Source organism: Rhinoraja longicauda, chromosome 24 (assembly GCF_053455715.1).
Source record: "Rhinoraja longicauda isolate Sanriku21f chromosome 24, sRhiLon1.1, whole genome shotgun sequence".
In the NCBI taxonomy this organism is placed as follows: domain Eukaryota; kingdom Metazoa; phylum Chordata; class Chondrichthyes; order Rajiformes; family Arhynchobatidae; genus Rhinoraja; species Rhinoraja longicauda.
In genome coordinates, this window is record NC_135976.1 from 36,505,868 (window position 1) to 36,531,605 (window position 25,738).

Below are 25,738 nucleotides of genomic sequence, written 5' to 3' on the forward strand. Positions count from 1 at the left end.
ATAGAGCTCTTAAGGATAGCGGAGTCAGGGGGTATGGGGAGAAGGCAGGAACGGGGTACTGATTGTGAATGATCAGCTATGATCACATTGAATGGCGGTGCTGGCTCGAAGGGCCGAATGGCCTCCTCCTGCACCTATTGTCTATTGTCTAGTCTGTTTGAGGATCCAGCGCTGCCGTCGCAGCTGCGGCTTGCCTGCAGTCCGTCTGTCTTTTGTGTTTTTTGTTGTTTTTGTCTGAATTGTAGTTTAATATGATGTAGTGTTGTATGTTATGTTTTGGGGGGGGGGGGGGGTGGGGAGGGAACGGGAACTGTAACATTCTCTCTCCAGAACGGAGACGTGACCTTTGTTCTGTGTCGTGTCTCCGTTCCCGTTGCGGCCTACCACCGGCCATGCACCTGGGAACACCTGGGGCTCTGGTTCGCAGAGCCCGCGGCGCGGACTCACCACCTGCGGCGCTGGCTGCCTGCGGATGTTGCGGGCGCGGCTGCGACTCGTCTCCGGAGGCTCCGGCGCGGGCCGCGTGGACGTCGGAAGCCCGCAGACCCCTGGATGGGGGCCGACATCGGGAGCTCCGGCAACGGCAGAGGCAGCGTGTTCGCCCGCCCCGAATCGCGGGGCTTGGGTCGGCCCCCCCGCGGACCTTTCACCGTCCGGCGCGGCCTGAAATAGGCCGTTGACCTTTCACCGCCCAGCGGGGGCTTCAATATCGGGAGCCCCGACCGCCCCGACGTGGCAACTCCAACAGCCTGACCTCGGGACAAGACGGCAGGGAAGAGAAAAAGACATTTTGGCCTTCCATCACAGTGAGGAGGGACTGGAGGAGACTCACTGTGATGGATGTTTCTTTTTGTTTGGTGTTAGTTGTGATTGTATGTGTTATTGCATTTTTATTGATTAATCTTATTGGTCTTATTGTTTAACTGCGGGTAATGTTCCATTTTACTACACATTTATGTGTATGTGACAAATAAACGACTATTGACTATTGATATTGATATTGAAACTAAACCAAGCCCTGGACTGAACAGCATTGATGGTATTGCGTCTGATGTGCTGCAGAATCAGAGTGTGAAGAAGGGTCTTGACCAGAATCTTTGCCTGATCATTTTCTCCACAGATGCAGCCTGACTCGCTGAGTTTCCCCAGCACAGCACGTTTCATTAACTCTGGCGATCCACACAGTTCTGCCACTGCTCTACTGCCAGCTCTCTGCATCAACAGCGAAGGCAGCTTCAAACAAACCTCCACCAAACCTCGTGCACAGGTCATGTTGCCTGCAGGTCCTTGCCCATCACATAAGGCCTTTCAGTTTCAAAATCCACACTGCTGTTCTCCACCATTGTCCCAACCTTATCGCATCAGCCCAGTAACCATGGATACACGTCTCTCCACCGGCCATTTGATCAGACAATGGCGACCAGAACTTCAGCAACAATGGTGCCAAAATGTTCAAGAGCTTCAAGTTCCGAGGTGTAAATATAACGAGCCATATGTTCTGGCCCAATGGCATCAACACTGGACAGGAAGGCACACCAACGTCTCGACTTCCTCGCAAGATGAAGGAAGATCAGCATCTCTCACCAACTTCTACAGATGCACCGGAGAAAGTATCCTATCCAGTCACAACTTGGTTTGGGAACAGCTCTGCCCAAAACTAGGACCACAGGAAATTGTAGAGTTGTGGATGTAGCCCAGCCCATCACACACACCACACTCCCCACCATTGTAGATGTAGCCCAGCCCATCACACACACCACACTCCCCACCATTGTAGATGTAGCCCAGCCCATCACACACACCACACTCCCCACCATTGTAGATGTAGCCCAGCCCACACACACACCACACTCCCCACCATTGTAGATGGAGTCCAGTCCATCACACACACCACACTCCCCACCATTGTAGATGTAGCCCAGCCCATCACACACCCCACCATTGTAGATGGAGCCCAGTCCACACACACACCACACTCCCCACCATTGTAGATGGAGCCCAGCCCACACACACACACACACACACCACACTCCCCACCATTGTAGGTGTAGCCCACACACACACACACACGACATGATCAAGGATCACTCACACCACAGTCATTCCCTCCTCTCTCCAGCTCCAGTAACTGACTGCACTCAAGCTCATGAACAGCAGATAGCAAATTGGGAAATAAAACTTTAATTTTATTAATAACATTTTATTAATTTAATTTTCTTTTAATTGAACTTTAATTCATTTAAATTAATATACATAATGTTAAATAAAAATTGGAACATACACATGAGATGAAGACGGAATTTAAAATAGCATAATTACATTTCCAATGAATACCAAGGCCAGGATATTGCTTCAAAGCCCAGCAATTTCACCGTCCACTGAGTCCAGACGGGATGGTTCACAACACAGCCGCCATGCCCAGCTACAGCACACTCAGTATTGTGCATAAGGCCAATAGTAATAGGGACAGAATTACACCACTCAGCTCATCAAGTCTACTCCACCATTCAATCATGGCTGATCTATCTCTCCCTCCTAACCCCATTCTCCAGCCTTCTCCCCATAACCCTTGACACCAGTACTAATCAAGAATCTATCTCCGCCTTCAAAATAGCCACTGATATGGCCTCCACAGCCTTCTGTTGCAATGAATTCCACAGATTCACCACCCTCTGCCTAAAGAAATTCCTCCTCATCTCCTTCCTAAAGGAACGTCCTTTAATTCTGAGGCTGTGCCCTCTGGTGCTAGACTCTCCCACCAGTGGAAACATCCTCTCCACATCCACTCTATCCAGGCCGCTCACTGTTGGGTGAAGTTTCAATGAGGTCCCCAGATCTGCTGGGTGTCTCCTCTTCCACGAGTGTTGAGGTTGGTCAATGATATCATTGTGGATGCAACATTGCTGCTGAGTATCAGGGGCAGCATGGGCGGGTTGGGCCGAAGGGCCTGTTTCTGCACTGTACAACTCCATCCCATTGCTCTGGATGCGAGAATGTTACTGAAAGATTCATCCCAACATCACGTGAAATCGAGGCACAAGGAACTGCAGATGCGGGACCTTGCAGAAAAGCACCAAATGCTGGAGTAACTCAGTGATCGAGAATCAGCGTGCCGTTCATCTCATGGAACTGACCGTTCATCCCAATGACTCCCTCACCCGCCATCCCACCCAGTCTCGCATACCCCACCTGCACTTAAAACCTCCTCCCCCCACAAAAAACCACCCATCTACAGTATGGTTCCAAACCTGTGCCTCTTGTTTCCCCTCCACAGGGAAAAGATGTTGACAAAAACAAACACAGAGTGCTGGAGTAACTCAGCGGGTCAGGCAGCATCTGTGGGGAACAGGGATAGGTGACGTTACACAGAGTGCTGGAGTAACTCAGCGGGTCAGGCAGCATCTGTGGGGACATGGATAGGTGACGTTTCAGTGCGCCAGAGTTCCATGGTGCCAGGGTGCATCTGGGACAGAACCTCAGCTACACATCTATCTGTTGAAATTATGGTGAACGGGATAATTTCTGTTCATCGTTCTGCAAATTCCAGGCCACCATTACACTGAACACAAACAACTCAGTTAAAGCCAAGAATCAGACCAGCTGATCATCGTCTTTGGCAGAAACATAATCCCACTGTTTCAGTAACAAATGCAATCTATGTGCTGATGTTGTTTGCTTGCAATAGGCTCAGCAGGTTGCTGAGGAACACGATGTAAATAATAAGATCAGAGTTTATGGCTGCACTCTGCTGACAATTCTGCCTGATGGGATGATTAGTGAATTAGGATTTGTTATGTGGCCCGGCCCGATGTCCATTAAATGCTGATGCACCTCCACATTCACCTGCACCCCCACCTCTCACCACCCCCCCTCACCACCCCCACCTCACCACCCCTCACCACCCACTCCCCACCCCCATCTCACCTCACCCCCCCACACCCCCCCTTCCCACCCCCCCCCTCATCACACCCCCTCCCCCTCATCACACCCCCTCCCCACTCACACCCCCTCCCCACCCGCACCCCCTCCCCACCCATACCCCCTCCCCACCCCCTCCACATCCATTTGAGCAACAGCAGGGAGAGCTTCAGAAAGAAAAGTCAGACACCAAATGTGAGACGCACACCTCCAGATTCAGGGACAGACACTGAACCATCCTACAGGTGTGTGGAGACGCACACCTCCAGATTCAGGGACAGACACTGAACCATCCTACAGGTGTGTGGAGACGCACACCTCCAGATTCAGCGACAACTTCTTCCCAGCTGTTATCAGGCAACTGAAACATCATGCCAACAATTTGAGAGTGGTCCTGAACTACTATCTACCTCATTGGAGACCCTCGGGGGAAGCACTTTTTGTTTGTAAACCAGCATCTGCAGTTCCTTGTGTTCGCAATGAAACAGACGTCACCCTTTGACCTGCGCTACAGAGAGAGGTGCAGACTCCGTCTACAAACCCCCCACCCACCCGGCAAGAATAAGAACAAGGGGTCGGCCATTCGGACTGAGATGAGGAAAAACTTCTTCACCAAGAGAGTTGTGAATCTGTGGAATTCTCTGCCAGAGAAGGCAGTGGAGGCCAATTCACTGGATGTTTTCAAGAGAGAGTTAGATATACGTAGCTCTTAGAGCTAATGGAATCAAGGGGTATGGGGAGAAAACAGGAACGGGGTACAGATTTTGGATGATCAGCAGTGATCATATTGAATGGTGGTGCTGGTTCGAAGGGCCAAAAGGCCTCCTCCTGCACCTATTGTCTATGTTTCTATGTATCTATGCCAGCCAGACTTACATAGAGACTGATAGTGAGGTTCAGTCTCAGTCTGAAGAAGGGTCTCGACCCGAAACGTCACCCATTCCTTCTCTCCTGAGATGCTGCCTGACCTGCTGAGTTACTCCAGCATTTTGTGAATAAATACCTTCGATTTGTACCAGCATCTGCAGTTATTTTCTTATACTGACAGTGAGGTTAGTTGAATGGGGTTTGAAGATTGGCAAACGTTCATCTAAAAGTCCAGAATTGTTCCAGGAAGTTCGGAAATATGAAGGAATTTCCCTTCTGGCAGTTGTATGCATTCACAAAGGACGTTGGCAGACAATATGAACAGCCTTCTCTGTGACTGCTCTTACAAAATGCCACAGTCAGTGAACTCCCTGTCCTGCCTCAAACTCCAGCAGCAGACTCACCCGCACTTTAGAACAGAAACAGAAAATAAATATTAAACCTTCACAGCTACTCTGGGAGCAGGGCCAAGTAACTGTGGAAGGCTTGCCTGCCAAGTCTGGAGTGCCTGGTTCATACCAAGCTGATTCATGTTTGCTTTTCACTATTTCCAAGGCCCCCCCTTGTTCTTGGCTTTGGCTGAACCAAGTCCTCAGACATTGAGAGCAACACACACACGCAAGGATGCTTCAAGCCCAAGGTTACATCCATTCTGAACCTCACAGCAGTATTTAAACACACTGATTAGGAAGGGTGATATCCAGTTCAATAATCTGCGGATGCGGGGTGGATATTTTCACGCAGGTCTTTGGAGGATGAGCGTGGAATGGTGAGGTCTGTTTTAACTATTCCCATCAGGCAGATTCTGAATGGCACCTTGAATAATTTCACAGCTCATCTTGAAATATTTAACATATCAATGCTTCAGGAAGGGTTTAACGTATCAACGATCAGGAAGGGTTAGTGCAAGTGGAAGCATGTTGGGCTGGAGCTGACCACAGCTACAGTATGTGCAACTTTCAATGAGTCAGCAACTGAAACTCACTTCTACCCAAGTCATCGAGCTAATTGTCACCTGCACAGGTACAGAGGGTCAGTTTAGTTTAGAGATACAGCGCAGAAATAGGTCCTACAGCCCACCGGGTCCGCACCGACCAGCGATCCCCGCACACGAACACTATCCTACACACACGGGGGACAATTTACACTTATACCAAGTATCCAAACCCAAGCCAATTAACCTACAAACCAGCATGTCTTTGGAGTGTGGGAGGAAACTGAAGATCTCAGAGAAAACACACGTGGGTCACGGGGAGAACGTACAAACTCCGTACAGACAGCACCCGTAGTCAGGATTGAACCTGGATCTCTGGCGCTGTGAGGCAGCAGCTCTACCCGCTGCGCCACCGTGCCGCCCTAAATGTACAGGGTCAAATAAAACCTTGCTCACGACAACATCACGGCACAGACACAAAACAGCAGACAGAACATAAATTATACAAGAACTACGTGTGTTCTCTCTAATCTTCCTAAAGGGCTCTGTTGTACAGTTTGTAACCACTACAGTATTCAGAGTGCACACCGATACAACATCCAAGGCAGCAACTATCTCAAAGATAGACACAAAAAGCTGGAGTAACTCAGCAGGTCAGGCAGCATCTCTGGAGAGAAGGAATGGGTGACGTTTCGGGTCGAGACCCTTCCTCAGTCTGAAGAATCTAGAGTCTGAAGTAGGGTCTCGAAACGTCGCCCATTCCTTCTCTCCAGAGATGCCGCCTGTCTCACTGAGTTACTCCAGCTGTTCGTGTCCATCTTCAGTGAAAACCAGCATCTGCAGTCCCTTCCTGCACGAAGCAGCTATCCTGATCTGCTACATGTTGCTCACACGCCAACATACACATGCACACACTCTCACACATATATACACACGCACTGACGCTCACACACACATGGACACACGCACATGCACACAGAGAGACACACGCTCACACATGCACACACGCTCACACATATATACACACACACTGACGCTCACACACACATGGACACACGCACGCACGCACATGCACACACACAGAGACACACGCACGCACATGCACACATACACTTGCACTCATGTGCACATACACAATCGCGTGCACACGCACACGGGCCCCTAACCCTAACCCTTTACACGGGTCCACGTGATTGTAGCAGCCAGTGATGGCTGATGGGAGGGAGGTACATCAGCCTGTGTGTGCAGCCCAGTAAACAGATGACAGTGGGGGTGAGGAATGTGACCCTCCACTGGGCCAGCGCGTCCCGTCGGGAACGTCCCCTCATGCTACACGGCTTTCAACAGCGTGTGAACCAATTCTAGGCTCCTTAGGGACCTCTTCTCAAAGGGTCAGTAACATAATGTAAGCTCACACTTGTTGCTTTAACCTGCACTATAAACCCCTGGCAAAGTCAACACTAATGCTGAAGAAAAATAAATGTGTTCCTTTCCAAAATTTAAACCAATTCCAAGATTTAATACAATCTGATCTATTTATAAAATGAATGAATGAACTCTGGACCTGTCCTGTTCCAGCTCCTGTCCAGAGAGACAAGACTCGAGCTGTGGGTCATCAGCTCTACCTGGCCCAAGGACAACCCCCTCCACCACCATCTCAGACCATGTTCACTCGCTCTCCCACCAAACCCCACCAACACCATCATAGACCATGTTTGCTTGTTCTCCCACCAAACCCCACCACCAACACCAACATAGAGAATGTTCACTCGCTCTCCCACCAAACCCCACCACCATCTCCGACCATGTTCACTCGCTCTCCCACCAAACCCCACCACCATCTCAGACCATGTTTGCTTGTTCTTCCAAATAGCAGAAACAACCAAAATGGGGAACCACATCACAGATTCCTGATTAGTACGGGTGTCAGGGGTTATGGGGAGAAGGCAGGAGAATGGGGTTAGGAAGGATAGATCAGCCATGAATGAATGGCAGAGTAGACTCGATGGGCCAAATGGCCTAATTCTACTCCGATTCCTTATGACCTTTCCACTGCTGTGTTTTTAAACCGATGCCAAGAATCAGTCAGATTAAAAGACTTTACACATATAATGTGGACTATTTGGACTTTAGAGATAGTGCGTAAACAGGCCCTTCGGCCCACCGAGTCCGTGCCGACCAGCGATCCCGTACACCAACACTATCCCACACACACTAAAGACAATTTACAATTTTACCAAAGCCGATTAGCCTACAAACCTGCACGCCTTTGGGATGTGGGAGGAAACCAGAGCACCCGGAGAAATCCCACGCAGTCACAGGGGAAACGTTTAAACTCCGTACAGACGGCACCCGTAGTCAGAATCAAACCCGGGTCTCTGGTGCTGTGAGGCAGCAGCTCTACCCGCTGCACCGCACCCTAAAATACAATCGGCCAGATCTTGCAATGAGCCCGATGCAGTCAGATGGGCAAGTGCAGGTCATCAAAATGGTCAACACAAACACAATGGGCTGAAGGGCCTGGTTTGGGGCAGCATGACTCCAGCGTTGATTGTGAGATTATCAGCACTTTATGGGAAGATTCTGAGGAAGTGTTGGGAGAAAAGGTTGGGATGAAATGGTCAAAGTTTGGCACAGAGTCAAACCGCAATCAGGAAAATGCTCATGCCAAAAGTACACGGATTGTTCAGATTACAGAGAGAATTACCCAGCACAGACATGTTGTACATGTACATTAACAGCACAGAGACATGTTGTACATGTACATTAACAGCACAGAGACATGTTGTACATGTACATTAACAGCACAGAGACATGCTGTACATGTACATTAGTATGTTGTGCATGTACATGTCGTCAATCTGAGTCTGAAACTGGGGAGACTTCCACAGCTGTGGACAACATCCTGCGTGGTACCGGTACCAAGGACACCGCACCTAAGGAGCTCAACAGCTACAGGCCGGCTGGTGGCACTGACATCACACCTGATGAAGACACTGGAGCGTCTGGTCCTCGTCCATCTCCGCCCCCTGGTGAGACCATCAATGGATCCGCTGCAGTTCACCTACCAGACTCACATCGGGGTGGAGGACGCCATCATCTACCTGCGGAACAGAGCTCTCTCACACCTGGAGAGGCCGGATAGCACTGTGACAATCATGTTCTTTGATTTCTCCAGTGCATTCAACACCATCCAACCGGGGCTTCTGGGGGGCAAGCTGGAGCGCACAGGAGTGGACTACCTCACCAACGACCACAGTATGTGAGGACAGTCTCGGACAGGGTGGTCTACAGCACTGGGGTTCCGCAGGGAACAGTGCTAGCTCCATTCTTGTTCACCCTGTACACTGCGGACTTCAGGCACAGCTCTGCAGACTCCTATCTACAGAAGTTCTCTGACAGCTCTGCCATCGTCGGCCTCATCACGGGTGACGAGGACAGGGCATACAGAAAACTGATCAAGGAGTTTGTGGACTAGTGCCAACCGAACTGCCTCCGGATCAACGCGGGGAAAACCATGGAGATGGTGGTAGATTTCCGCAGGCGCAGCCAGGTCCCCCCGACACCGGTGAACATCCAGGGAATGGACATCGAGAGGGTGGACTCTTATAAGTACCTGGGTGTCTATCTCAACAATAAACTGGACTGGACTGAAAACACTGATGCGTTATACAGAAAGGGCCAGAGCGGACTTTATCTGCTAAGGAGACTCAGGTCCTTTGGAGTTCAGGGGGAACTCCTAAGGACCTTCTACAACACGGTGGTTGCATCGGCCATTCTCTATGGAGTGGTCTGCTGGAGCAGCAGCATCTCAGTGGTGGAAGGGAAGAGACTCGACAAGTTGGGCAGGAAGGCCAGCTCTGTTCTGGGTTGCCCCTTCAACTAAGTGCAGGTGGTGGGAGAGGGGAGGATGATGGCAAAGTTAACATCGCTGCTGGACAACGACTCCCACCCCATGCTGGACACTGTCACTGCACTGAGTAGCTCCTTCAGTGACAGACTCCTTCACCCCAAGTGCATGAAGGAGAGATATAGGAGGTCCTTCCTTCCCGCTGCTGTGAGACTGCACAACCAGCACTGCTCCCAGCAGACCAGTCAACAATAACAGCTAAGAACACACAGAAAACTGATGACAATTTATGTATCTTTTATTTACAATGAATCTCTTGCACTCTTGCTATCCACTTTGCTGCTGTAACGCTGTAAATTTCCCCGGTGTGGGATGAATAAAGGAATATATTATTATATTAACATGTTGCACATGTACATTAACATGTTGTACATGTACATGAACCAGCACAGAGACATGTTGTATGTGTACATTAACATGTTGTACATGTACATGAACCACCACAGAGACATGTTGTACATGTACATGAACCAGCACAGAGACATGAAGACCCAGTTAGCTCATTCACTGTTTAACAGTCACTTTACAACACTCAACCTTTATATGTTAATTCTCAAACCACCATGCACATTTTGCGAATCTTTGTTTGAAAATTGCTTTGGCATTTTGTAAAAATGACCCAACGTGAAACTATGGAGCTTACATGAACTAGATCGAGGATTAAACACGGATTTTATGGAAATAAATCGTCCATGCTTCCATTAACTAAATTGGCAAAGAAAGATATGGTGCTTCTGACATGAAAATGATAGCTGACAACTCTCAGTGTGTGAAAGATAAACGTCTCATTCAGTCTGAAACATAGACACAAAAGATCTGGGCATTGTTGACATTTCAGAGATGAATTATTCTACTGACACCGTGACAATTAGAGTCAGAATGATACAGCACGGAAACAGGCCCTTCATAGAGTCACAGAGTGATACAGTGTGGAAACAGGCCCTTCAGCCCAACCTGCCCACACCAGCCAACATGCCCCATCTATACTAGAGCCACAGAGAGATACAGCAGGAAAACAAGCCCTTCATAGAGTCACAGAGTGATACAGTATGGAAACAGGCCCTTCATAGAGTCACAGAGTGATACAGTATGGAAACAGGCCCTTCGGCCCAACATGTCTCAGCTACACTAGTCCCACCTGCCTGCGCTTGGTCCATATCCCTCCAAACCTGTCCTATCCATGTACCTGTCTAACTGTTTCTTAAACGCTGGGATAGTCCCAACCTCAACTACCTCCTCTGGCATCTCGTTCAATACACCCACCACCCTTTGTGTGAAAAAGTTACCCCTCAAATTCCTATTAAATCTTTTTCCCTTCATCTTAAACCCATGTCCTCTGGTCCTCAATTCCCCTACTCTGGGCAAGAGACTCTGTGCATCTACCCGATCTGTTCCTCTCATGAGGAATTAGATCACAAGAATCTTTCAAACCCACTGCAATTCCATTGGACACTAACTCCTGGACACATTGCCCTCAAACATCTCCAGCAAGATGTTCCAAAATGGGAAAAGGTGCCAAAGTCAAAATGTGGCTGAATTTACAAAAACTGAAGCACGAGGTAGGAAAGTTTCATGAAATTGAACAAGTTTCAGAATGTATTTTTCTGAAAATGTGTAATAATTTGCCACACAGTCACAGAAAGAATGGGTGATGTTTCGGGTCGAGACCCTTCTTCAGACCCGAAACGTCACCCATTCCTTCTCTCCGGAGATGCTGCCTGTCCCGCTGAGTTACTCCAGCATTTTGTGTCTACCTTCGCTTTAAACCAGCATCTGCAGTTCTTTCCTACACCTTTTACTCAACATCCTCAGTTCACACATTAACAATAATCTGTCCTATATTTTCCCTGATCTCCATTCCCTTTGCCCTGTTTTCATACTTTCACACTTCCTTATCTAGGTATCTCCCTCCACCCCCACGTCAGTCTGAAGAAGGGTCTCAATCCGAAACGTCACCCATTCCTTCTCTCCAGAGATGCTGCCTGACCCGCTGAGTTACTCCAGCACTTTGTGTCTCTCCTCAGCTCACATCCATGGTGTGGAGGGCACGCTTCATATCATATCATATACATACAGCCGGAAACAGGCCTTTTCGGCCCTCCAAGTCCGTGCCGCCCAGTGATCCCCGTACATTAACACTATCCTACACCCACTAGGGACAATTTTTACATTTACCCAGCCAATTAACCTACATACCTGTACGTCTTTGGAGTGTGGGAGGAAACCGAAGATCTCGGAGAAAACCCACGCAGGTCACGGGGAGAACGTACAAACTCCTTACAGTGCAGCACCCGTAGTCAGGATCGAACCTGAGTCTCCGGCGCTGCATTCGCTGTAAAGCAGCAACTTTACCGCTGCGCTACCGTGCCGCCCACGGTACCGCTTCATCCCAACTACACAACAACCTCACTCACCGTTAAGTGAAGACCCACTGATTAGTGGAAGCAAAGTGCAGAAGGGAACAGCCTCCCATCACACTCCAACGAAGATCAATGTCAAAGATGACAGCCCCACTTCCTCCCAACAACTCTGCAGTCTTTTCTTGCCTCTAGCTCTTGATCACCCCCCACCCTGTCTGAAGTCTGACGAAGGGTTCTGAACCAAATCGTCACCTCTCCATGTTCTCCACAGATGCTGCCTGACCCGCTGAGTTACACCAGCACTCTGTGAAACGTCACCTATCCATGTTCTCCACAGATGCTGCCTGACCCGCTGAGTTACTCCAGCACTCTGTGAAACGTCAACTATCCATGTTCTCCAAAGATGCTGCCTGACCCGCTGAGTTACTCCAGCACTCTGTGAAACGTCACCTATCCATGTTCTCCACAGATGCTGCCTGACCTGCTGAGTTATTCCAGCACTCTGTCTAACTGTGGGGAAATCCTAGAATAAATCGCATCGTCCTCCCATAACCAATACCTTCTCATTTGCTAAAACCACTCTGTACAACATTTTCACATCTCCCCGGTCACACAAACCTTACAATTATTTCACTGTTTCAACAAACTGCACATGAACGGCTCATCTTACAGAACAACTGGCCAATGGACCGACAGGTGAAGACAGGGACAAGTGTAGAATCAGGAGATGGAACGGAGGTGGAACCTGTCCTTGTCTCAGTCTCGGCTGCTTCCAAACCTCCTTTCATTTGTTTTAGAGGTTTGTGTCAAATGGGTTGTCAGAGTGTGTCTGTGTGGAGTTTGCACGTTCCCCCCGAGACCACGTGGGGTTTCCCCAGGGTTCCAGAACAAATCCTGCCCATCCACACTGTCCTTATAAATAAATCCCTCTGGCCCAGGCACCCTCCTGGTGAATCTCCTCAGATGACACCACACCCTTCCTGTAATCTGTGGGCAAGAGAGAGAGAGTGGAGGTGTGTTGATGGGGATGTGGGTTGGGTTAGTATAGGTGGGTGGTTAAGTGGATGCACACTCGATGGGCCAAAGGGTCTGCTCCATGGAGAGGGACATGAACTGCTCCAGCAACATTGAGTGGGCGGGCTGACCGGTATTTGAATAATGGAGCCAAAAATGGCAGTGCCCGCATGTGTAATATATGTAAGATGAATCTCACTGCCCAGTTGCAGATGTGAGAAATAGAGTTCCCTGGACAAGTGACCAGGTCTCATTTACTGCAGGAAAGCAGTCTTCATGCTTGGACCTTTCCGTAAGGTCATAAGGTCACAAGTCACAGGAGTAGAATTAGGACATTCGGCCCATCAAGTCTATTCTGCCATCCAATCCATGGCTGGTCCATCTCTCCCTCCTAACCCCATTCTCCTGCCTTCTCCCCATAACCCGACACCCGCACTGATCAAAGACTCTTGAATTGACCAAAGTCTCGGATCGCAGGCGGATTTGCTTCATGTTTACCTGTTGCGTTGGATCACTGGAATTCAAATCATTACCAGATAACCTGATTTATTGCTGAGTGCTGGAGTAACTCAGTAGGTCAGGCAGCATCTCAGGAGAGAAGGAATGGGTGACGTTTCGGGTCAAGACCCTTCTTCAGACTCTACGACCAGATAACGTGAAGCTTTCAAATAACATTGTTGGGATCGTTGCACGCATAGACCTTGTTAATCACAGCACCAATATTATGTCTCAGCACGGTTGGGCTCATTCATATTAACACCAGTCCGGCCCAAAACAGCTGATGAGGATTCACTCCCCTGGGCCCAAACCTCATTGGAGACCCTCGGACCACCTTTGACCTCGCACTAAACGTTATCCCCTTTATCCTGTATTTGTACACTGTGGGCGGCTCCATTGTAATCATGTGTATATAGTCCTTCCGCTGACTGGAGAGCACGCAACAAAAAGGTTAATCGCTACACGTGACAACAATACACTACAGGTTTATGATCGTTCATGGTTCCTGTGGAAACTCTGTCGTTATCAACTTTTCACAATGAATATTAAAGTGCACTGTGATTGCTCACACATCACAGCACAGGACCGCTGGAGATCCAGCCCAGCTCAACGTCACCAACACAACACAGCAGCACATTGGTCACATTGTTCTTTGCCACACTCATCACCACCGCATTTGCCAACAGGATTCTCTTTTACCTTTGTAAGTTTCCCGCTCTTCGTGCCGACGAACGCCACGGAGTGATCGTTGTAGACGTACGATGCCACCGACGTCATGCGGTCCTTGTCCTCAGTGAACACGGTGAAGCCTTCCACCAATGCAGAGCCTCCGAGAGGCTGGTTTATATCCAACCCACAAAAATCATCGTCGATCGGAACCGGCTGGGAGAAGAAAGCAAGATCTTAGCTCGTGAGGACTGTTTGAACGAGATACACCAACTGCACATCTGGGTAAACTGGGGGCAAGATGGTTTGGGAGGTGTAGGTATGCACCCCAAGATGGTTTGGGGGGTGTAGGTATGCACCCCAAGATGGTTTGGGGGGTGTATGTACGTACCCCAAGATGGTTTGGGGGGTGTATGTACGTACCCCAAGATGGTTTGGGGGGTGTAGGTATGCACCCCAAGATGGTTTGGGGGGTGTAGGTATGTACCCCAAGATGGTTTGGGAGGTGTAGGTATGCACCCCAAGACTGCAAATAGGGAGAACCTGTTTCTTGCTGTGAAACTCTACAGAATAACATCAATACACTCGGCAGAATCTGCAGAGTCTGAAGAAGGGTCTCAACCCGAAATGTCCCCCGCTCCTTCTCCCCACAGATGCTGCCTGACCCGCTGAGTTACTCCAGCATTTTGTACCTGTCCACGTTCTCCCCAGAGATGCTGCCTGACCCGCTGAGTTACTCCAGCATTTTGTGTCTATCTTCGGTTTAAACCAGCATCTGCAGTTATATCCAATACACTCAGCATCTGTGCCTGTCCTCAATAATCCCATGCCTCTTTCTTTAGATTTGTACTTGTCCATGTCCTCCTTGTTCAACTCGGCCATTCCTTTTAATGACATTAAAAAATTAATCAAAGATTAAGTCAAATGAGCCAATGTTTCATTATTCTGATGGCCTCCACTAATGAACCAGCCAATGGAAAAGTCTTCCGAGCAATGTCATCTCCAGCTCAATGGGTCAGTATTTTCCTAGACTGACCAATGCCCATTGAGTAATGGTGGCCGCAGACTGCAGGCTGGCTGTCGTCTGAATCACCAACTAACAGCAGAATATCTGGGCTCATGGCCACATTAGGTAACCCTAACCCTCTGTAGCCACGGTCACAACGTAAAGCACGGGCTACACAAGGCCGGGCTACACAAGGCCGGGCTACACAAGGCCGGGCTACACAAGGCCGGGCTACACAAGGCCGGGCTACACAAGGCCGGGCTACACAAGGCCGGGCTACACAAGGCCGGGCTACACAATGCCGGGCTACACAAGGCCGGGCTACACAAGGCCGGGCTACACAGCCCCACAAGCCTCCTCCCAATTCCCTAACAATGCATCTCTCTCCCCACTTTCCCATGAGAACCAAGTGTTCCTCTGTTCACTGACTTTCCAAAAACAAAACCTTCCTCAGCTTAAGAAACACTCCACACATGAGCATTCCTTCCTGCTCTGCGAAGATTCACAATGGCAAGAAACTCCCCCTGATCGAAAAATCATAAACAGCCTACCCCCTAACCCAACTCCACCCCCCCTGGGGACCAGTCCCCTCGAGAGAAACTGTCCTCAGAAGCACCCTGTCAGGATTATGTGCCTCACTCTAGACTGCAGTGGCCACTTTTACTCAAGCAACCCTTGTTGGGCTCCTCCTCCACCCATGGAACCAACTTCTCCAGGATCCCCCAGCGACCACAAGACCACCGTACCTCCAGCAGCACACAGTGGACCACCCCCGTCCTGAAAAAGCTGCTCCACAACCAATGGCTACTACCTCCTGGGACCACTTCCTTGTTGCTAAAGAGCCAAGAATGTAAACTCCTCACATGTACCGACCGGTACCAGAACAATCAAATTCTTACTTGCTGCAGCTTCACAGGCTTATGTTCACAACAATAAATGCACACTAACAGCAGGTTATAATATAATATAATATAATATAATATAATATAATATAATATAATATAATATAATATAATATAATATAATATAATATAATATAGTGAATGGTAGGGCTCTGGGGAGTGTTGTGAAGAAGAGGTGATCTAGGAGTGCAGGTGCATAGTTCCCTGAAGGTGGAGGTGCAGGTAGATAGGGTGGTCAAAAAGGCTTTTGGTAGATGTGCCTTCATCAGTCTGTCCCGCTGAGTTACTACAGCTTTTTGTGTCTATCCTCTTATTGAGTATAGAAGTTGGGAGGTCATGTTGCAGTTGTATAAGACGTTGGTGAGGTCACATTTAGAGTATTGTGTTCAGTTCTGGGCACCGTGTTATGGGAGAGATGTTGTCAAGCTGGAAAGGGTACAGAGAAGATTTACAAGGATGTTGCCAGGACTAGAGGGTGTGAGCTACAGGGAGAGGCTGAGTAGACTGGGTCTCTATTACTTGGAGCGCAGGAGGATGAGGGGAGATATAGAGGTGTATAAAATCATGAGAGGAATAGTTCAGGTAGATGCACAGTCTCCTGCCCAGAGTAGGTGAATCGAGGATCAGGAGACATAGGTTTAAGGTGAAGGGGAAAAGATTTAATAGGAATCCGAGGGGTAACTTTTTCACACAAAGAGTGGTGGGTGTATGGAACAAGCTGCCAGAGGAGGTAGTTGAGGCTGGGACTATCCCAACATTTATGAAACAGTTAGACAGGTACATGGATAGGACAGGTTTGGAGGGATATGAACCAAACGCAGGCAGGTGGGACTAGTGTAGCTGGGACAGGTTGGCTGGTATGGGCAAGTTGGGCCGAAGGGCCTGTTTCCACACTGTATCACCCTATAATATAATATAAATATAATATAATATTGTATATATAATATAAAATATAATATCATATAATAAATATAATATTGTATACATGATATAATATAAAATATAACATAATATAAGTAATATAATAAATATGATATTGTATACATAATGTAATATACAATATAAAATATAACATAACATAATATAAATATAATAAATATAACATAATACAGTGTAGAATGTAATAGTGTGCCCACAGTGTACAATGTAATAGTGTGCCCACGGTGTACAATGTAATAGTGTGGTGCCCACGGTGTACAATGTAATAGTGTGGTGCCCACAGTGTACAATGTAATAGTGTGGTGCCCACGGTGTACAATGTAATAGTGTGGTGCCCACGGTGTACAATGTAATAGTGTGGTGCCCACGGTGTACAATGTAATAGTGTGGTGCCCACAGTGTACAATGTAATAGTGTGGTGCCCACAGTGTACAATGTAATAGTGTGGTGCCCACAGTGTACAATGTAATAGTGTGGTGCCCACAGTGTACAATGTAATAGTGTGGTGCCCACGGTGTACAATGTAATAGTGTGGTGCCCACAGTGTACAATGTAATAGTGTGGTGCCCACAGTGTACAATGTAATAGTGTGGTGCCCACGGTGTACAATGTAATAGTGTGGTGCCCACGGTGTACAATGTAATAGTGTGGTGCCCACAGTGTACAATGTAATAGTGTGGTGCCCACAGTGTACAATGTAATAATGTGATGCCCACAGTGTACAATGTAACAGTGTGATGCCCACAGTGTGGTGCCCGGTCGGGGCAGGTCCATGCCACTCACCGCGTGGGTACAGTAGACATCTTTGCCCAGCAACCAGTTCAGTTCCAGACTCCCCTCACCCCGGTAACACGACTGAAGCCTCTCCTTTATCTGTCTGTTGATGAACTTCACCACAAACATACAGAGTGCAGACTCAGTGGGTGGGTTGCGATACTGCTTCTGGCCCTTGGAGAATATGGTGAACAGGATGTCGTCAGTGGTGGAAATGTTCAGGGCTTTGGCCAGGACAGTGCCAGCTTTGGACAAGTAAGCAGCCTGCAACAAGCGGTACTCAACCCCGTCCTTCACACAGCCCATGGGCAGAGAGACGTAGGAATGGAACTTGGCATCTTCCTTGCACAGCCTCACGATCCTGGAGGTGTAGAACTGGTCACTCGTTGACCCCGTTACTCCTTCTGTTTCTGGCTGCACCGTTAGGAAGTAGACAAAGTTTCCGTGGCTGAATCCGTATATGTAGAAGATGTCAAAGTGCGACACTAATGCCAGGGTATCGGATGGGATCTTAATCAGCGAGGCCACAAAGTCGCTGTGCAAGACGTAGTCAAACATGGCCGAGGACTCTGGGTCCTGGGGCAGCTTGCGACTGGAGATGGTGGGGAAGTAGTCCTGTTTCCCATCCACTGCCGTGCCAATGAAGAGCTTGCTGTCGGAGCCCTCTGACGAGACAATGACACCGTACATGGTGCCCGTTTCATTAACACTGGAGAGGTAGTGCTCCTTCTTATGGGACGGTTCCACCAGGATAAACAGGTCGTCCAGTCGCAGGAGTTTGCAGACCCCCTGAAAGAGGCTCCCACACACCAGTAACCTGTTGTCAGAGTAGTCAATGAGCAGCAGCTTGTTGACATTGTTGGTCAGGGTGAGGGGCTCACTGCAAGGTTGCACAATCAGTGGGGGGTAGCACAACTTGTTGTCCTCCTCTGGGCCAGTGTTGTGTGACAGAAGCAGGGTGAGGTTGCTGGACAGTTTGTAAACGCGATTGACAGCGCCCACATAAACGTTCCCTGTCACGCTGTGGACCGCCAGGTGGTTGAACGTCCAGTCACGGTCCTTGATGCCAAAGTTGATGAAAGCGTCGCTGCTCCGTGAGGAATGAGCCAGGAAGACAAGGAGCAGGGTCACAGAAAGCACGCAGGCCGACATCTTGGGACAACCTCTTCTCTCCTTCATTGGTGGAGGGGCTCGTTGTCACGATGCACCACGTTCACATCGCTCTGGAGGCAAGATCAGCACAAAACATTACACCTTACAACAAACACCCACTGTGTTAAACCCACTCGCATTCAGCCAAATTATCCTCTGGGACATTAGTCATGACCACCACAGATGCTGCCTGACCCGCTGAGTTACTCCAGCACTCTGTGAAACGTCACCTATCCATGTTCTCCACAGATGCTGCCTGACCTGCTGAGTTACTCCAGCACTCTGTGTTTTGCTCAATATTCCTACATCTGCACTTCCTTGTGAGAAGTGAGTGAGAAGCAGGCGAGTTCAATAGCATTTACTTTACTGCAAGCTGGAGTAAATTATACTTGGTTATACACTCATCATCTACACACGTCCTCTGTTCTAGTTTATACACTCAACACCTATACTAGGTTATACCCATGTCCTCTGTTCTAGGTTACACACATCATCTGTTCTAGGTTATACCACACAGCCTCTGTTCTAGGTTACACACAGCCTCTGTTCTAGGTTACACACAGCCTCTGTTCTAGGTTATACACACAGCCTCTGTTCTAGGGTTATACCACACAGCCTCTGTTCTAGGTTACACACAGCCTCTGTTCTAGGTTACACACAGCCTCTGTTCTAGGTTATACACACAGCCTCTGTTCTAGGTTATACCACACAGCCTCTGTTCTAGGTTACACACATCATCTATACTAGGTTATACACATCTTTATGCCATACTGGACTAGAGATTGAAGCAAATGATTAGATGGCAGAGTAGAAATGGGGCTTGCAATCAGCTGAAGAATGACCTGGCTGAGCGGGTAATCAAAGTCCCTATGCTCCGTGGCCATCACTTGCAGCCCAGCTGCTGGTGGGTTCATGCTTGGACCAAGGCTGTGACACAGCGTGGCGTTCAGTGGGACCTATCTGAACTGTAATGGACATCCACGCGCGGTCATTGGTGACCAAGTGCCGTTCCTGACCTCTCCACCACCTTGCTGGTGACCGGGATCGCACAGTAATTCTCCGTCCGCTTTGCCCTGGGGTTTATGGACAGAACCCAAGACCCAGCTGGGCAGTTTTACCCTGGGACCCAGTGTAGTAAAGTGGAAGGAAGAACTGCAGACAGACACAGAAAACAGACACAAAATGCTGGAGAAACTCAGCGGGACAGGCAGTGTCTCCGGAGAGAAGGGATGGGTGATTGTGTCGGGTCAAGGCCCTTCTTCAGACTGATGTCAGGGGAGAGGGAGGTGCAGAGATAAGGAAGTGTACAAGTGTACAAGTGTCGGGAGCAGTGTGTCCTGTCTCGGTTAGTCAGGCGCATGTCAGCAGTTCTGATGCTGGGGATTGTCACAGCTCAGTCTCCCAATGCCCAGGCTTCCTGGCCTATCTTCATTGCACATGGCGTGAATCAAATTGGCTCAAGACTGGCGATGCTGGGAATGTGAGGTTCCTCATCTCGTGCCACTTCTGGCTGAAGACGTCTGTAATTAAGTAGATGAGACATTTCCCAGCAGCCCCACTGTGAGTTTTAATTGCCCCTTCTCTTTGAAGGCAAACATAATCCTTCCAGCAATTTACTCATTACGCCACTTACACTAATAGATCCAGTTTTGTGAATCTAACATTTCCCTTTTCAGGTCTGTCTCGAGCTAAGGGGACAGTTCTGGACCCAGTATGACCCTGGTGAGTGAAGCCTGGGTTCCCACAATGTCACGTAGACTGAACAACCTCAGCAGTCGTGTGGTTCCTGCTCAGAGGAGGCATTTACACACTTACCCTTGCACACCCGTCCCCAGCACCCCCTTCACCATGACACGCTGACAACACCTTTCAGCAGGGAAGCCGAGGCCAAGCAAGCAGTCACTCAACAGCTGCCCGACCCTCCCCGACCCTCCCCGACCCTCCCCGACCCTCCCCCTCCCACACGCCCCAGCACCAGAGAACGGAGGGTCCCGAGTGCCACCTGAGTGGAGCCAGAGCAGAGGAGACAGGTCCAAATGAGGAGTGTTCATTCACGACTCCCCTCCCTGGTGTGGGACCCCTCTCCCAGGGTGGGACATGGAAACTGGGGAGAAAGAGGACGGCTTATGCTGATATTCTGGAATGTTCCAGTCCTCCAATTTCTTTCATCCGCTCAAAACCTTCCTGCCCGAATTTGAACGTCAGACACACCTCGTTCAACTGCAAGCACGGAACATTAACTCTTCACAGTTTCTCTTTACCCTTGTAAATAAATAGTAAAGGGATCAGCAGAAAGCTGGGAATCAGACAGAGACTTGATGGTGTGGGAATCAGAGACTTGATGGTGTGGGAATCATTTAGAGACTTGATGGTGTGGGGATCAGAGAGTTGATGGTGTGGGGATCAGAGAGTTGATGATTTGGGGATCAGAGAGTTGATGGTGTGGGAATCATACAGAGACTTGATGGTGTGTGAGAGTTGATGGTGTGGGAATCAGAGTTGATGGTGTGTGAGAGTTGATGGTGTGGGAATCAGAGTTGATGGTGTGGGACTCAGAGTTGATGGTGTGTGAGCTCCATACACACATCCCACTGAGCGGCAGAAATGGTTTCTTCTCTCTTCATTTACTGTAGCCAGTCTTATTCTTGTGTGGTTTGGACGCCATTTATTACCACATCGTGGCTGTGTGGTGTCCACACTGAGGGGGGTGGGTGTCCGGAACCAGCTGCCAGAGGGCGTAGGTGCGGCTGGGATTATAACAACATTTAAAAGACACTTGGACAGGTACATGGACAGGAGTGGTTTGGAGGGAAATGGGCCACATGGGACTAGGTGGGATGGAGCATCCTGCTCAGCAGGGCGGAGTTGGGCAGAAGGGCCTGGTCAGCAGGGCGGAGTTGGGCAGAAGGGCCTGGTCAGCAGGGTGGAGTTGGGCAGAAGGGCCTGGTCAGCAGGGCGGAGTTGGGCAGAAGGGCCTGCTTCTGCTTCTGCACTGTACAACTGCGTAATCGAGTAATTTTGTATATTTGTGGCCAAAGTCAACCCATGGGCGTCTGTAGCAAGGAGCCCTGACCCATGGGCGTCTGTAGCAAGGAGCCCTGACCCATGGATGTCTGTAACAAGGAGCCCTGACCCATGGTGTCTGTAACAAGGAGCCCTGACCCATGGATGTCTGTAACAAGGAGCCCTGACCCATGGTGTCTGTAACAAGGAGCCCTGACCCATGGAGTCTATAACAAGGAGCCCTGACCCATGGATGTCTGTAACAAGGAGCCCTGACCCATGGCGTCTGTAACAAGGAGCCCTGACCCATGGTGTCTGTAACAAGGAGCCCTGACCCATGGATGTCTGTAACAAGGAGCCCTGACCCATGGCGTCTGTAACAAGGAGCCCTGACCCATGGCGTCTGTAACAAGGAGCCCTGACCCATGGCGTCTGTAACAAGGAGCCCTGACCCATGGCGTCTGTAACAAGGAGCCCTGACCCATGGTGTCTGTAACAAGGAGCCCTGACCCATGGATGCCTGTAATAAGGAGCCCTGACCCATGGTGTCTGTAACAAGGAGCCCTGAGAACGGCGAGCAATCTTTAATTTCAAGGAATGCGACCTTGTTTTTATATTTTCAAGTCATTCAATTTCAATGTTAAAATGAACCAAACTATTTCAGAAAAGCTTAGTGACAATAAAACCCAAGAAACACAAAAGGATTTAAACCCTCCTTGTTGTGGCAGTCCCGTGTTCCGTGTGGCAGTCCCTTGTTCCATGTGGCAGTCCCGTGTTCAGTGTGGCAGTCCCGTGTTCGGTGTGGCAGTCCCATGTTCGGTGTGGCAGTCCCTTGTTCCGTGTGGCAGTCCCGTGTTCAGTGTGGCAGTCCCGTGTTCAGTGTGGCAGTCCCGTGTTCAGTGTGGCAGTCCCGTGTTCAGTGTGGCAGTCCCATGTTCGGTGTGGCAGTCCCGTGTTCAGTGTGGCAGTCCCATGTTCGGGGTGGCAGACCCGTGTTCCGTGTGGCAGACCCGTGTTCCGTGTGGCAGTCCCGTGTTCAGTGTGGCAGTCCCATGTTTTGGTGTGGCAGTCCCATGTTCGGGCAGTCCCATGTTCAGTGTGGCAGTCCCGTGTTCGGTGTGGCAGTCCCATGTTCGGTGTGGCAGTCCCGTGTTCAGTGTGGCAGTCCCGTGTTCGGTGTGGCAGTCCCGTGTTCCGTGTGGCAGTCCCGTGTTCAGTGTGGCAGTCCCGTGTTCAGTGTGGCAGTCCCGTGTTCGGTGTGGCAGTCCCATGTTCGGGCAGTCCCATGTTCAGTGTGGCAGTCCCGTGTTCCGTGTGGCAGTCCCGTGTTCCGTGTGGCAGTCCCGTGTTCCGTGTGGCAGTCCCGTGTTCAGTGTGGCAGTCCCATGTTCGGTGTGGAAGTCCCGTGTTCCGTGTGGCAGTCCCGTGTTCAGTGTGGCAGTCCCATGTTCGGTGTGGCAGTCCCGTGTTCAGTGTGGCAGTCCCATGTTCGGTGTGGCAGTCCCGTGTTCCGTGTGGCAGTCCCGTGTTCCATGTGGGAGTCACGTGTTCCGTGTGGCAGTCCCGTGTTCAGTGTGGCAGTCCCGTGTTCAGTGTGGCAGTCCCTTGTTCGGCCACATCTGAAGCATCATTACTCAGTTACCCATCCAAACGACACATCCTCAGCTCACCGCGTGCGACTCACACCAGCTGGAGATAGGACCTTCCCAGCCCCAGATTGCCTTCTGCTCGACTGGAAACAACCCTTGGGCCCCGTACCCTCATCAATCAGCAGTCACCAGCTGACAGCTCGGTCAGATGCAACTTTCAGCACCATTGTTACACAGCAAGGTTACAGCCTCATCCATCAGCCACTACACCTCATTCACACCAAGCCCACATCATCAAGGAACCCTCCCTCCCTCCACCAAACAAACTGTGTAGGAAGGAACTGCAGACGCTGGTTTAAAACGAAGATACACACAAAATGCTGGAGTAACTCCTCAGCAGGACAGGCAGCATCTCTGGAGAGAGGGAATGGGTGACGAGACCCTTCTTCAGACACTTTGAATGGTTCTGCCGCGCTGCACTGCGTCCTAACACTCCCTGAGGATGATTATAAAAGAGTTAAAGATGAACGATTTGCAGTGGATTCACCAAAGTCAAGTCAAGTCAATTTTATTTGTATAGCACATTTAAAAACAACCCACGTTGACCAAAGTGCTGCACATCTGATTAGGAAAAAAAAGAAACATACAGTGTGCAACGTGACTAGTTTGAAAAGTCCGGGAGCAGAGCAAGGACGCCCGTTGGCTGAGCAGTAAAGTAAGTGCTAATCACAGTTCAACAGGCAGTTTAAAAAGAGCGCCAAAAGGAAGTAGTAGTCAGTTTGAAAAGTCCGGGAGCAGAGCAAGGACGCCCGTTGGCTGAGCAGTAAAGTAAGTGCTAATCACAGTTCAACAGGCAGTTTAAGTGAGAAGTCAGGTAAATTGGACAATCAGGCAATTTAAATTGGTGATATAAGCAAGGCTCACAAAAGGGTGCAGCCCTGTTCAGGTGCAGCCCAGTGAGAAAAGTGCGAGTCTTTGGCTGCGAGTCTTCGGCGAGGAGGCTGAGGTGAGGAGGATACCATTGTTTTAAGCCAGAGCTGGTTATAGGCACAAGGTGATGGCGGAAAAGTTGGTGCGGTGTGTTTCCTGCAGGATGTGGGAAGACAGGGACGTCGCGGGAGCTTCTGGGAGCTACACCTGCAAGAACTGTGTCCAGGTGCAGCTCCTGAAGGGACGTGTGGTGGAGTTGGAGAGGCAGTTGGATGACCTCAGGGCCATCCGGGAATGCGAGAGTTTCCTCGACAGGACCTATTGTGAGGCTGTCACGCCAAGGGTCCAGGTCGAGCGAAGGTGGGAGACTGTTTCCGGGGGGAGTGGACGTGGACTACAGGAGACCCCAGTGGCTGTGCCTATTGCAAATAGGTATACCCTCTTGGGAACTGTCGGGGCAGAAGACGTTTCCAGTCCGAGTGGCGGACCTGTTGGCAAGGATACACGACAGGGGAGACCGAAGTCTGGAAGAGCCGTAGTGGTCGGTGACTCCATAGTCCGAGGGACGGATAGAAGATTCTGTGGCAGCAGGAGGGACTTGAGGATGGTCTGTTGCCTCCCTGGTGCCAGGGTTCAACACATCACAGACCGGCTTCAGAAAATCCTAGCGAGGGAAGGCGATCAACCTGAAGTCGTTGTGCACGTGGGCACGAATGACGCCGGGCGGAAGAGGAAGGAGGTGCTACAGCGGGAGTTTAGAGAGTTGGGAAAAACGCTGAGAAGTAGGACGTCGAAGGTAGTTATCTCTGGACTGCTACCGGTACCTCGTGCTGGTGAGGCCAGGAACAGAGAGATAGAGGGTATGAATTTATGGCTGAGGGACTGGTGCAGAGAGCAGGGATTTAGATTTCTGGACCACTGGGATCTCTTCTGGGCTAGGGGTGACTTGTACAAAAGGGACGGGTTGCATCTTAACAGCAGGGGGACAAACATTCTGGCAGGCAGGTTTGCTAGTGTGACACCTGTGGCTTTAAACTAAGTAGTGGGGGGGAGGGGTTAACAAATTGTGAATATGAAGATGAGGTAAAAGGGAATACAGGAGATATTGCAAAAGACTCTCGGAAGAATGGGAACAGAAGTTCTAGAGCGGAAAAGAAATTAAGGGCAGGGCCAATTGTGAACGATGTGAGAGGGGAGGTAAATACAGAAGTTAAAGTGTTGTACTTAAATGCGCGTAGTATAAAAAATAAAGTGGATGAGCTTGAGGCTCAGTTAG

The 25,738-nt window shown here is 49.7% G+C and overlaps 1 protein-coding gene across 1 annotated transcript in view; it reads right to left on the bottom strand.

The window, feature by feature from the left end:
* The window catches only part of LOC144605258 (plexin-A2-like), a 69,715-nt gene extending 50,708 nt beyond the window's left edge, over positions 1-19,007 (bottom strand). Inside the window, exons 1-2 of the mRNA XM_078420351.1 lie at positions 17,798-19,007; positions 14,201-14,383 (exon numbers count right to left, since the gene is read on the bottom strand). Of these exons, the coding sequence (XP_078276477.1) occupies positions 14,201-14,383; positions 17,798-18,967 (1,353 nt within the window). The 5' untranslated portion in view covers positions 18,968-19,007. The remainder of the gene's footprint in view (positions 1-14,200; positions 14,384-17,797) is intronic.
* Positions 19,008-25,738: the final 6,731 nt, after the last annotated feature.